General features: G+C 36.2%; 1 protein-coding gene across 1 annotated transcript; it reads right to left on the bottom strand.

Moving 5' to 3' along the window:
• Positions 1 to 225: 225 nt before the first annotated feature.
• Positions 226 to 2,247, bottom strand: LOC150097207 (uncharacterized). The gene has a single exon (XM_090407608.1). It carries the CDS (start codon positions 2,245 to 2,247, stop codon positions 226 to 228), a length of 2,022 nt encoding a protein of 673 aa, XP_090263734.1.
• Positions 2,248 to 14,989: the final 12,742 nt, after the last annotated feature.

The following is a 14,989-nucleotide window of genomic DNA, read 5'->3' as shown; positions in this document are numbered from 1 at the left end:
TAATAACAGAAATATACAGAAAATAAATCAGTTAATATAATATACGTTTTTCTTTAAATTGCATTTCGGATAAAAGAGTCCACATATATGTCAGTATTAAATATTTATAACAAACAGCAAATTTAATTATTAAAATTTTCAAATAAAAAATAAATAACTCAAATTAATAATTCAGAATGCTACAATTAGAGTGTTCATAGACAAAACTGCACATAGCAACACTGGTTATGAAGTTGGACAGTTGGCAATGCTGCAGGACATCATGCAAAGTTCTCTGAAGTCATGTCTAGAGAACTCTATTTCACGCTCCCAACGGTTATTCACTGCAATAAAAATTGAGAGTTTTGAATCTCTGGCATTCTGTATCATTTCTGAAAGCTTGGCAGAATTCCAGATATACGCATGAATATGAAACACTTTTAAGTTGATCAACTTTGCAACACTGCAAGCAATAAAAGAAAAATCTAAATTACAGTCATTGCTATTAAAACTATTATCACGAATTGATATCAGGCAGAGTCTGCGTAAACTACGAAGTTTAGTAAGCGAATTCCAAAACTTGCGCATGGTCATATCAAACTTGTCAACCTCCACAACAAAGTCAGACAAGACGGTGAAATACCACACTGTTTTTAACAAAGATTCTATGTGTCTAGCATACTTCCTCCCGAGGTTCTGAAGTCGCAAGGTCTCTAGTGACGTGCACTTTCGGCATACACTACAAAAAAATAATCCATACTGAATATGAGTGAGACGACAAAGAGTCAATGATTTCAAATATTGTAATTTCGAGATTTGTTTCAAGTCATTTTCGGTGCATGTCACAATTCTTGAAGACTCGCATACTGTACATCCTCGAATATCGCATTCTTCAATCAGAGAACAGTTTTCGACAATCACTAGTAACGGAGAAGTACTGAAGTCTTCTCCACCTGATTCATCGGCCAGTGTACAAGAAGAGATAGCAAGCTTCTTCAGGGACTTTAAACATGCAATACCTAAATAAGGGGAATTCTGTTCAGTAAAGTGAAAATCAAGAAAATTCAGTTCGGTGATATTATTGCATACTTCGAAAAGATTGGAGAATGAGCCAGAATCTAAGAGTGGGTCACAAGTATTATCACAGATGCGTATCCTGAGCAGTTGTTTTCCACCAATTCTGCGAATATCTTCAATATCTTCCAGAGTAAGTTGAAACCCCACAAGTTCCAAAAATTCCACCGTAGTAGGCAGGATCTTACTAAAAATAACCTCCTTAATATTCGTATTCTTATCATTATATAAAGAAAGATGCTTTACGTTACTGAATGTATCCCAATCTGTGATTAGACGAAAACAGGAATTTGAACCAAATTCATTGAAATACCAACAGAATTTCTTCCATTTCCATCTTTTGGCTCTTGAGCTCAGTATTCTGCGCATAATATTCGATATTACTGTCCCACGTACATCATTTATGGATTTCAAGGAAGGAACATCTGATGTTATCATTAAGCTATCTATGATCGGTAAACTGTACATTATTTCAGCAAAACGAATAGCAGGAATTCCCATTAGTACAGGACCGACTGAAATGAATCTGGTGCCCATTAAATACAGATGTAAACTATTTAAATGGTTGCATTTGGCGAGGAAGATATGAGGAAGTCCTGTGTAAAACATCTGTTCTTTTATTTCAATATATAGTTTACGTATATTATTAAACTTGTCTGCTGGTAATTTCTTGAAGTCTTCCATCTCGTTTTGAATTTCATTAGTCGCCTCTTGGTGTAGAACAGACCATGAAATATTTCTAAGTGAGGACAAATTAGTTATAATATTCGTAAGAGATTTCAATGTAATACAGCAATTCAGGATATGCAACTCCTGCAGGTTTTTGCACTTCATTATACATTCTTCTAATACAGTAGGATTTATCCAGTTACATTTATTGAAATTAAGAGTCGTGATGCTAAGCACTCTTACATTACCAGAGAAAATAAGCTTAATATTTGCCTCTGACATTACTTCTTTACTACAAAAAAACACTTCCCGTAGATAAATTTTGTTCTCAAAGAAGAAAGCAAACCATTGATTTAATTCTCTAACTTTCAAAAGTTCGTGCGCGGGCAAAAATGACAATATTTTACAAATTACATCGTCGGAAAGATCCATTAAAGATAAATCATTCTTATATTCCTCTTTTGTATTACTTGTCTCTTGTTTATTCTTACATGTACTTATCGCTGTTTTATATTTACTTGCCATTTTATTCTTATTACAAAATAATAGTGATAATATGTAGGCTTAGTTACGTCGATGAAAACTGCATTTTTACTATTTCTCAGCGTTACGTACCTTTCAGACACGAAACATTCAAGTAATAACAACTGAGTTTAGCTAATTTATCAGAATTTAAATATACCTAGCACAGCACAAATTGCAATAAATAATCAGTTATAATGATCCAAAGCGGTCGAAACGTTCTAAATACATGGTTGCTTTGCTGGTCCAAATGCGCTCCCTGGTGAGCTACAGTTAAAATAATTTGATTACCAGGAATGCAAAAGAAGGAATTCAATCATTGAATAAAATATGCATAATCGTCTCGCTTATAGACACTGGTGTTCCTATCATAGTTACAAAAATACACATACGCCAATATGAAACACTAATTGACCATATTGACAAATATTTCGTATTAAGTCTCTTATGCTGAAGAACAATAATAGAAATTTCAATATAAAATAACAATGAAACGTTTGCGTTATAACAGAATTCTTTTAGACGTGCAGTCAGGTACTAAAACACTGCTGGAAAATTAACACATACACACATACACACAGAGATTTCTACAGGCCGCTATAGCCCTGTGGAAATTCATCAATAGCGCTAAGCTTCCCGAAGTAAGATAATTCTTCGTGAATATCAGCACGTGTGATACACGTTCAGCTGAAATGGCTTGGCCTTTAATATTTCTGCATAACTAGATTCTCAGCTCAGGAATCATCCTACAGGAATCGAAAGAATGTGTGATCGTTCTGTTGTAGAAAGGGTGGTGCAAAAACTGATGTTTGTGACTTCTGCATTATATAGGCATCTCTAGAGTGGTAGCGAAGATTGTACAGAAATTGGTAAGGACTCGCACACAGAAATGATTTGACAAACAAACTATACTTTGCAAAGAACAGCATGGGCTTATTAAAGGGAGGTCATATTTTAGCAATTTCTCATACTTTATAACAATTTTACAGCTAACTTGGATAAAGAGAATGGATGGATTATGATACAGTAAAACTTTGTTAAGGCATTCGATAGGATAACACATGCAAAGTTGTTGCATAAACGGAAAATATATGACTGCAATATAAGCTATTGAATTGTATAAGTGGGTGGCTGACGGATAGACATCAGAAAGTGGTGTATGGTGGGTGTGAATCTGTCATATTTAAGGTGACCAGTGATGTACCCCAAGGTTCAGTCCTTGGACCGATGTTGTCGATTCTGTACATTAGGATCTAGTAGTATATGCTCAATTCTTTGTTCATCGTGCAGGGATATGTACGTTCATTCAGGGATGCCAATGATATACAGCACACATAGAATGATTTGAATAAGCTGGAAGAGAGGACAAATGATAATACTAGCCAATTCAGTGTTAGTACGGGTAAAGCTATGCACTTTTCGCGATGAGATTTTCAAGTTAATGAAGTTTGGGATTTTGAAGTTATTATGGTGACTAGGAAACTGACATTGCAAAAATTTCAAATGTAATAATACTTGCGATGTTGAAGCATTGATATGTTAGGATAAGGAAGTCATTAATAGGACGCCAGGATTACTGTGTCGATAATAGTGAAACGAAGAATAGCAAACATAATATCGCTATTGTGGAATGCAAATTGTGAGAACAGATTGAAAGTATGTAGATTGCAGAGAGTGATAAACAAGAGAAAGAGGGGATACGATACAGGTCTAAAATCTTTTGAAATTATTAGTATATATAGGTTACACACTAATGATAATTTTTATTATGTGGAAAGTGGGGGTGAGGAAAATGGGATATCCGTGGATGCTAACTTTGGGTGCCGTTAACCACAAAGGGTGAGAGATAGAGTTTTCGCTGACATCATTAAGTGAGTGGAACAATTTGGCTGTTGAAGTAGTGGGTACATCTTGTGTTAGAGAGTTTAAGAGATGATATCACAGCTGTTCTGCAGTTTCCCTTGACGAGTCCCTGACTTCCTGAAGGTCTGTGACGATGATAAATTTTCATTCCTCCGACCTCTCATCATTGCCAACGTTTGGTGCATTCTTAGTGTTTTAGTAAAGAAGTGGTCTTCGTAATACTTCCCAGGGATTAGGCTGTCCCAAAGGGCTATCATGAATTTCTCGCATAGCCATGTGAGAACAGATTAAAATACACATACCTGCCACCAGTGGCAGATTACCAATTAAGGCAATGAGGCACGTGCCTAAGGGCCTCAAGCTTTGGGGGACCCCAAGCCAAGATATTTTCCTATAGTGTTTTAAAATAGATTAATGTTTTTAGTAAACATCATAAAAATCTTATTTTAAGCGAAAATTTTTTCAAAACAATTATTACGTTTTAATATGTATTTTGAACAGCGTGCACTATCTATGCTTTAAATAATTCTGCAATACCGATGTCGACACTAGTTGACAAGCTTCATATTTTGAACAGCGTGCGGTATCTACGCTTTAAGTAAACCGCATTACCAATGTCGGTACTGTTGACTGCAAAACTGATTGCATTGCCGAGATAGGAAGTTTCGCCTAGTTGCTCCTTAACTTGATTTGTTATTGAATCGTGTAAGAGTGAGGTGTTTGTTTCAAAAATAACTTTTTAGTTCGACTTTTCGTGTTTTCATTATTTGAGTGTAGTGCAAGTAAAAAAAAAACTTTGTAAAATTGTAAAAAAAAAAACTGGTAAAAAAATAAATAAAAAGTTTTATTATTTTCATCCTTTAACAGGCAGAAAAATCCAGAAGTTCAAAAAATTCAAAAGTACAAAATTTCATCTTTTTGCCACCTAACTTTTTATTTTTTATTCTTTTTTTTAAATTATTTTTTGGGGGGCCCAAATATAATTTGCCTAGGGACCCAACTATCCTTAATCCGCCCTTGAATTAAAAACTTTTAATCACCTTACCAGCCATTATGGATCAAATACGCACCCTCATACGCTTCGTATCCATCATATATTTCAATGTAATATCAGATTATTACATTGAAATATTACAATTTTAATATGCACTTCACGTCGATGATAACCTTGACGTCAAAAGATGTCTTGGCCGGTATAAAATGGAACCATGACATCCTTAGCTCTACACTTCAGTGTCTCCGCATCATTGCAATAATCTGATGCGCTCTCCAAAAACATTAACCGATATACTCCCAAAATTTTAGGTCCTTGCCCACAATCACTTCCCAGATCTTTCATATGTTCTACCTCCTCCAAGATATTCCCACCAATTGTTCGTTCTTCATCCCATCTTTACTTTTCAAATTTCAAAACTTAACACTTAGAAACACTGAGCTGAGGACCCCCACTGATCGCCCATTCAGGTCTACTTGCAAAACCACAGGACTAGCTCTTTTCCTCATAGTAGTCCCCAACTTTGCATCATTAATATACCGGTTGAACAGCAACGGTCCCAAAACAGATCCTTGGGGCACACTGCCAGTGACTTTCGTCTTCTTAGATATCGCTCCTCCATCAACAACTCGCTGATACCTATCAGACATTCAATCCAATTCTGCACACTAATCTACTGTTTAGCCCCATCCGTTCTAATTTTATTATTAGCAGTCTGTCATGTGGCAGTTTATCAATTGCCATTTCTAAATATACCACTATATGTATCCACTTTGTCCGATGCATTTTTCACTTATAAGTAAGCAGATTGCTGAAACACGATCTTCCCTTAATAAACCATGCTTAATAAACCTAGCACGAGGTCATAAGTTTGCAATTTCACCCAAATGTATTCCATATTTAGATTTCATACACAACATTGAAAAGCACACCAGGCATCTGTCTAGTATTGAAGCTAATAGACTACGTTTTGAAATAGCCAAAGTGATCTATGATGCCCAACCATTAGAACTGAATATTCCAAAAGCAGAATTAAAACCCCTGAATTCCTTAAAATGAAATAATAATATAGTTATCACCAAAGCCGACAAAGGCAATACCACTATAGTCTTTATCTATACACAATACTAAAGGTTAATCAACCAACCTCTCATGTATGGGCTCAACATAAAAAAAAAAAGTCTCATATGCTAAATCATCTCATCTCATCTTCTTTATACCCTCTTTTACCTTGCGGTGTCGAGGGTCCACTGATCATCGGACCTCACTCCGTTTACAGGATAAGGTGGTCAGCCCTATGCCCCGGTGTATCCTATGGCCTGTAGTGTTAAGTTCTCAAGGCCAGTTTGCCTGCTTTGCGGGATGAAAAACCCCAGAATAAACTGGGGGGAAAACCCTGCTGTCCACGCCCAAGACTGGCTAACTTGGCTATGGCTGAGGAAGATCCTTCAGCTCCTCACGTTACCGACGGGAATCGAACCTAGGACACTCCTTCCCCAGGCATATGGTTGCGAAGCGCATAGCCACTAGGCTAACCGTGCGGACTATGTTCTGATTTTCTGATTGTATGCTAAATCATACAATCAGAAAATGAATTTATTGCTTCATGATCGCAATACATACTCTCCTTAATAATGATTCTACCAAAAATCTCAACAAGTTATTGGATGATACAACATCCATAGCTTATCCACCTTACCAGCCATTAAAGATCAAATACGCATCCTCAAAAGCTTCGTATCCATCATAAATTTCAATGTAATAACAATGGTATTACAATTTTAATATGCACTTCTCATCCATGGAAATGTGGACGTATATATACGTCCTGGCCGGTAGAGTGGTTAAGAAACCATCCAAAGACTCAAAACATACTATGCAAGACCTCCTAGAATATATGGTTCACCAAAATTATGTAAAAGTAACTGTCCACTTAGACCTATTGTGGATTCTATAGGCCCTTCCACATATAAAATATCAAGATTTCTGTCTTGTCTTCGATAAAAAATTTCATAGAATTTCATACAAGAATAAAAGACATTAAACTAGCAGATACATACAGACATGTTAGTAAGCTTTGACATTGTCACTCTCTCTTCACTAATATCCCTCGCAAAGAGACAATAGAAATGTTAACTTCACATGGAAATATAAAATATACAAACAAGAAGAAAGAACAGCAATGGGCTCACCCTACATTGATGATGTCTTTGCAGTTTGGAGTCGCACAGAACCAGAATTCTACTCAACTCATTTCTACAAAAAAGCAACACCCTGCATCCTTGTAAAAAGAATCATGAAATGGTATTTCCTTTCTTGATGTACACATCCAGCATAAACAAGGTGGATCCATTTCCACTTCTGTCTACTGAAAACCAACTTTTTCAGGTCGTTATAACCATAATACATCAGCTCACCATCCATCTCAAAAATAAGGCATCTTAAAATCTTTAGTATCCAAAGCACACAAGATCTGCTCATCTGAAGAATCTCTGGAAATTATCAAAGAAACAAACAGCCTTACTAAATGGATATAATCCATTAACAACCCCCCCCCCACCCAAAAAAAAATTAACCACTCTCCTACAAATCAACCCAGACAAGAAGCAGCACACAGGCTCCTATACCATATATTAAAGGCATCTCTGAATGTTTGACAAAAATTATGAAAAAATATCAACTTACTGCTACCTATAAACCCATCAACCAAATTCACAACTTGCTACCTTCTTCAAAAGACAAACTCTCACCAATGATGTTACCTGGTATATATAAAGTACCATGTTCATGTAACTTGTGTTACTATGGACAAACAGGAAGATCTATAAATAAACGTATCTCTGAGCATCGAAATCACATCTGTCTCATCAAACCTCACAAATCTGGATTTGCACAACATGGAATCAAAAATACTAACCACAGGATCCAATGTCAAAATGCTAAGCTACTAAGATCCATATATAAAGAAAATGCTTACTTCATAGACGTCATCTTAATGGGAATGACTGTCTCACTATTCCAAAAGTTTGGGAAATTGTTATCCTCAATTGTATTAAATAATTTATCTGTTATATTTTAATTTTATATATTATTATTACATAACACCTCCAGGGAGTCCAAGACTCACTGAGGGAGGGAGGGCACCTACTCTACAACTCTGTCTCCACCACTCAGTACACCCACTACAACGAATTGCAGCTACCTCCATCTACACGAACGGCATCTACCGCCTACCACCAATACTAGTATTTTCACAGATAATCACAAACATCTCTGCATACGGCAGGATTCAAATTCTGCAAAAGGCAGGATTTCCAGCCTTTTGGCTGGAAAGCGGATACATTAACTACTTGACGAACCAGGCCAGCTAATTTAATTTCAGCCTAGCAGTTTTGATCCATGAACACATGACTGTATTATTATTATTATTATTTCCCAAGCCCTCATGGAGTCAAAGACTCATCTGGGAGGTCCTTTTATCACACACACATCTCATCATACTGTGTCTTAAACACACTCAACCTCCTTGCAGACACCACACTCTCAGGCAAGGCATTCCAATCATTCACAACTCTGCACAAAAAAAACCTGCTTCTCACTCCCCTACTCACACCCTCTTTATACAGTTTCCAGGGATGACCTCTGGTTCTCCCTTGATCTCCCACTATTCTCTGTAGAACTTCTCCACCATTGATCTTATAACAACCCCTTACCAACTTGTAGGTATCTATCATATCTCCCCTCTTCCTTCTCTCCACCAGACTCTGCAAATTACATCTTCTCAATCTTTCCTCATACTCAACATTCCAGAGGTCAGAAATTATCTAGTTAGTCGCCTTTGGAGCCTTTCCAACATCTCTTCATCCTTCTGAAAACCTGGTAACCAAATCTGGGCACAATAGTCTATGTGTGGCCTAATCAAAGCCTTATACAATGGAACAAGAATCTCCCTACTTCTACACGTCAGTGTCCTCCGCATCATTCCCATAAGTCTTTGTGTTGTCTTCACAATTTTGGCAATGTGTCCCCTAAACTTTAGATCCTTATCTTATTTCCTCTACCTCCAACAATATATTCTCACCAAGCATAAATTCTGCATCCCATCTTTGTTGCCTAATCACTCAATTTATTCAAGTCTTCTTGCAAGGCCACAACATCTTCACTACTCTTTATGGTTTGTCCCAACTTTGCATCATCTGCAAACAACTGAATATCTCCATCCAAATCTTTGCCAATATCATTAATATACAAGTTAAATAGTAATGGCCCTAAAACAGACCCCCGAGGCACTTCACTAGTGACTTTCATTTTCCTGGATATTGCACCCCCATACACAACTTGCTGATACCTATCAGATAGCCAGTCTCCAATCCAATGCACTAATCTAATATCCAACCCCATCTGCTCTAGTTTGACTGTCAAATTATCATGAGGTACTCTATCAAAAGCCTTTGCGAAATGCAAGTATATTACCGTGTATCCTTCTCCTCTGTCCAAGGAAGCAGTCACTTTATTGTAATAAGTAAGTAGATTACTAAAACATGACCTCCCTTTAGCAAATCCATCAAAGATTATACCATTGTTGTCAACCCAACTCTGGATCCTAGTTCTCACAAGCTTCTCCAACAACTTAACCACAACACCTGACACAGAGATAGGCCTATAGTTTGATGCTCGAGTTCGATCACCTCCTTTATGAAGTGGCACAATCTTGCCCTCCTTCCACTCTTTAGGAACTTGACCAAGTGCAAGACTCATATTAAAAAAATATGTCAAGGCAGGTGTCAACTCTCTGGCACATTCCTTCAGAATACGCGGTGATATATTATCAAGTCCCACAGCCTTATTTATATCTAGTTTACTCAACTCCCCAAACACCTCTTGCTCACTTACAGTCAGTCTCTCCTCCCAATCATCAACTGCTCTCAATCTCTCCATGAAGTCACATTCACAAGATTGAAAGATCTTTATGAACTGCTCATTAAGTATCTCCATCACACATTCTGCAACAGCTGTCTTTATACCATTTCCTCCAATCAATGTCATCCTTCCATAATCATTCTTTCTTTTGCTGGCTACATATTGAAAGAACTCCCTAGAATTATTTTTGGCTTCATTAGCTAACTGCTGTTCATACCTCTCTTTAGCTACTCTTACCAACCAAGTCACCCTCCTTGCCTGGTCTTTGTAGACCTCATGAAATTGGTTACTTCTGCTTCTTTCATGCTGCCTACACAATGCCCTTTTTCTCTGTATACATAGAGGGATTCCAATTTAAGCATGTGCGTTACTGTTTTTTGAATTCAATTCCTATTGTTGTTCGATAATTGTACTGATGATGTCTTGTGATACATAAGATGAAATATTTACATAATAAAAAACTTACTGTGGCATACAGTCAGCAGTTAGGACTGAAGGAGATACAGGAAGATGGTTGAATGTAAAATTAGGTGTATGATAAGGGTGCAAGCCATCTCCAGTTTTATCTAGCATCTATATGAATGAACATTATATAGGAAAACGCATTAAGCCTGGCATCAAAGTTGGAGATATTGAACTAAGATCTCTACTTTATGTAGATATTATATTCTTAAGGTTATGTAGTACAACACTCCACAATTATTCAACTAAATACAATAACAACTGTAACAAATTCAGCAAGAAAATCAGAACACATGGAAAACAAATGACGTTCTCAATGGAGAACCTACAGAAAACATGTAAAATATTTCTGCTATTCAGGCACAATTTTTAGTAAACACAGCAAATTAAATATCAAAATAGACAATATAATAAACAAAGTTGGTTGTTGCAGAGCCAGTTAAGTAAATTTATGTAGAATAAGAGAAAAATTAGCTAAATATAGTACAGAAGACAGTATTCAAACCAATTTTAACTTGGCACTTGGCATTCAGGAATGTGTAGGTAGAGCTAATCTTCGATGGTATGGTCACCAGGGGCGCGGCAGTAGTGTCCGGCGCCTGTGTGCAAAACTTTAGTTGGCACCCCTATCCCCCCCCCAATAAAAAATCACTTTAAAAAAAACGTTTTCTTAAAGTATTTCCTCCTCTTTGGCGCTTTTACTATCCTGGTGCCTATGTGCATCGCACACATTGCACATATGGCCGGCATGCCCCTGATGGCCACATAAACAGAATGGGAAATGAAAGTTAATAAAACAGGTGTTCAATCTCAAGAAAAAAATCCATAGAGAGATGAAGATCTAGATATGGATTAGATATGGACAAGATTAGACTACAATATAGATTACATTAGATATGGATTATAATATGCAAAGTTAGAGTCTTGGCAAATACCAGAATAATCTGGAGGAAAACTGTTGGTAGAAGGTAGTCATAATGTAATGTTGTCATTAATGTAAACTTAATTATGTTGTCTCCATAGCTCCAATAAAGCTTTTGATTGGAAAGATAAGGGTTCAAATGTGATGTATGATGTAAAGCAGATGTGGCCAACTTCATTCTATACGAGGGCCAATATATGATGAGTAGTAGCGTCACAGGCTGCACACTTTTAGCCAGAACTTCAATAAAAATAATCTCTCATTTTTTTCAAGGAGTTATATGTATTGAATTACTATATTTGTTAAATCATTTTACTACTGGGAGAACAATACAAAATACTTGATTGATTTAAATATAAGTTGTTAAATTAAATTTAATTACGTTTCTGTTTTTTTTTTTACATGTAACACAACTTAATGAGAACAACTGTGGGCATTCATGTGCAGCAACAAGTTCATCAAAGTCAATTTTCAACGATGACGACGATATTCGTAACAAATCCTAGGTGGTCATCAGTCAGTCGGCTTCTTTGTTACGATTTAACCACCCTCATAGTTAAGAAAGTGCATTCACATATGTATGTGCTTCCAAACATAGATGCAATTCACTCAATGCAGGACATTTTTTCCTTGGTACCAGTTTCCAAAAGTCAATGCCTATCTCCACCCTTGACTGGAAAAAGGGATCACTTTGAAGGTCACACAACTCCAATTGAATAATGTCATGCTGCTCTGAAATGTCGCATTTCATTGGGTTGTTAAATAATGTCAGTTGTGGCTACATGTCACTGAAGTCAAAAAATCGCTTACTGAATTGCTCCAAAAGTTGGTCTAAGATTGGCACAGAAAACTTAAAGTCAATGTCATGGCTCTCCTCCGTCAACTTCCTGCAGGAAGGGAAATGTAGCAGGTCTCCTCTGACTTGGGTGCATTTAAAAACCTTCGGTCAACTTATGAACCCATCTAGATGTCCAACTAAATCTGAGATTGTTTGGTTACGTCCCTGTAGCTTCACGTTGAGTTTATTCACGTGGTGCACGATGTCTGTTAGAAAGGCGAGTAAGCTGTTAAAATGAGGATCACATAGTTTTGTGATTAGTTCTTTGTCTTCTCGTGTTCCTCTAAAAACTGTTTTATTTCCTTTCTCAAAACAAAAAACCATTTCAAACAGTTCCCTCTGCTTAGCCACCATACTTCTGTGTACTAAATAGTCATATTCTATTAGAAAAGAAAGACACTTGCAGTGTGTCAAGGCCTGATTTCCACCCTTAATTAGATCCACACGCTTCATTACGATTTTCATAACATCCTCTAATCACACAGAGCCTCCTGATGTATAATGTAGTGCAATAAGGGCAACTGATTCCAGCCTTCCTTAATAAGCCTGTTTGAGTACCATGCATTAATTTTTCATAATAGCTGTGAGATTGTTAATGTCACCAGTATCATTTACAACCTTCATAACTGCATCATAAATGTTTTGACCTTTGGCTGTGTTATGCAATGACTCTAATGCTAACAACTCTTCATTAATAACAAAGTCTTTGGAAATAGTTCAAATTAAAATTAGAAGTTGATCTGTATCTGTTATGTCAGTTGATTTATTCAGAGCCAATGAGAAGTAAGCTGAATCTGTAATAACACTTTTTAATTTATTTAATATGGGAGAATCTATTTCCTCGACTCTTTGTTACAGTTTGTTTTGGTAGCGGGACGCTTTCAAACTCACTGGCAATTTTATCTTCTCCTTTATCTATCTTATTTAATCTACACGGCCAGTGGGCCTGCTGTTGGCCACCTATGATGTAAAGAATCTTTGTAAGTTAAGTAAAGGTAAGTTAACCAGTCGCAAACAGAAGTGGAAGAGTTTTTCCTCTTCTGGAAACTTAGGGTTTTTGTATTATGCAATTAGGATACCAGCCCAGAACACATGCATTTACACACAAAATATATATTATATTTAGACATAAGACTAACCACTGTATCCTAAAATTATGGTTATGGAACACAATCTGAGCAGGTCACATGGACCTTAAAGGCTTGTAAGTACTGCACATTCATTATTGTTCAGCAACAATATACTGATGACATATTCTGGAAAAGCCAAAGAAAAACTCAATTTTATTCCTGAATTAAGGTTTTATGCTTGAATAAAATACACACTGCATTCTTTTTTTTTTTGGCCACAGATCTCAAAACCTATACTTCAACAGGGTTTTGGGCATGAAGTCTTTGCTAGAAGAAGAAGTGGTTTTCCCCTTTTTCTACAGGACAATTATAAACAGTCATGCCCACAGTGGGATTCTAATGAACAGCTTATTTGCTAGAGAACAGATATGCCAACCAGACTGGCACAAGATTCCTTAATGACCTCCTCATGCTGTTATACATTATACATGTAAGAGCAGTTTGTCAAGAGACTGAATTATTTTTATTATAATTATTTAAATTATTTTATTTTATTATATAAAAATAAAATTATTTTTATTTTATTTTTCCATAAAGGAGAAAAATGTTTTTGTTATTCTCATTGTGATTCCAATCTTTCTTATATTGAATATGATCAGTTCAAATGCCTTCTCAGTTCTCCAGTATAAATTAAAGAGAATTATGTATGTATATGAGTGAAAATTTTATATATATCTTTAGCATTTATGCAGTTATGTCCTTGCTAATTTTCTGCTGTATAAATGCAAATTATTTGCTTGGTGAAGGCTCAATTTCTTAATAGGTTAATTATATATGAATAAGAGAATTAAGCAAATAAGTTATACATGATATCCTGGGAAACAAATCTGTGAGCTACTTATGAACATTTATACTTATGAAAACATTTATAGTTTCAGATCCTGTTTAGGTTGAGTTAATTCCCTCAGAATTAACAAAAATACTGCTAAACATTTTTACAACATACTTCTGTAGATGGCCTGCTTTACAATGAAGGGTGAAACTATATTAATATAGTTTCTTTTTTTTTTTTTTAATATATTATAATAATATTTGCTCACTCTTAGATTTAATAGATCTTTTTTTGGAATTTAATAAAGTTGAACAAAACTCTAATTTTTCTCTAATAGCCTGGGACTGAGGGAATGTGGACTGCAGAATTTGGTGAATAGAAGAAGGAGAGGTGATATGATTGAGACTTTTAAACTGTTGAGAGGCAGTTACAAGGTAGACATTGGAGAGTTCTTTCACTTGGTGGTATAGCGGGAAGGAGCGATGACAAGGGGCCATCTCTGGAAGTTATGAAGGGAGGCTGTGTGCAAGAGGGTGAGGAGCGATTTCTTTGCATGGAGGGTGGTTGAACCTTAGAATGCATTGCTTGAGAGAGTGGTTGGAGCAGGAACGGTCAATGGATACAAGAGTGGTATGATAAACTTTGTGTTTCCTAAAAATGACCTCCGACGATTAGTCTTTTGACTCCATGGAGGCCTGGATAATAATAATATCCAGGTGTGCTAGTGTGTGGTGCACATGCATGGAAATAGCAATATCACGGATATTATATTTTTGCATTTATTTCTATTAAAAGACTCTCCTAACTGTTTCCTGGCTTCACATGATTCCTAAAATTAAACATA

Source organism: Typopeltis vanoorti, chromosome 17 (assembly GCF_054136105.1).
Source record: "Typopeltis vanoorti isolate ZY-2024b chromosome 17, IOZ_Tvanoo_1.0, whole genome shotgun sequence".
Taxonomy (NCBI): domain Eukaryota; kingdom Metazoa; phylum Arthropoda; class Arachnida; order Uropygi; family Thelyphonidae; genus Typopeltis; species Typopeltis vanoorti.
Note: the sequence above shows the minus strand (reverse complement) of the source record. Positions and strands in the feature narration are given on the sequence as shown.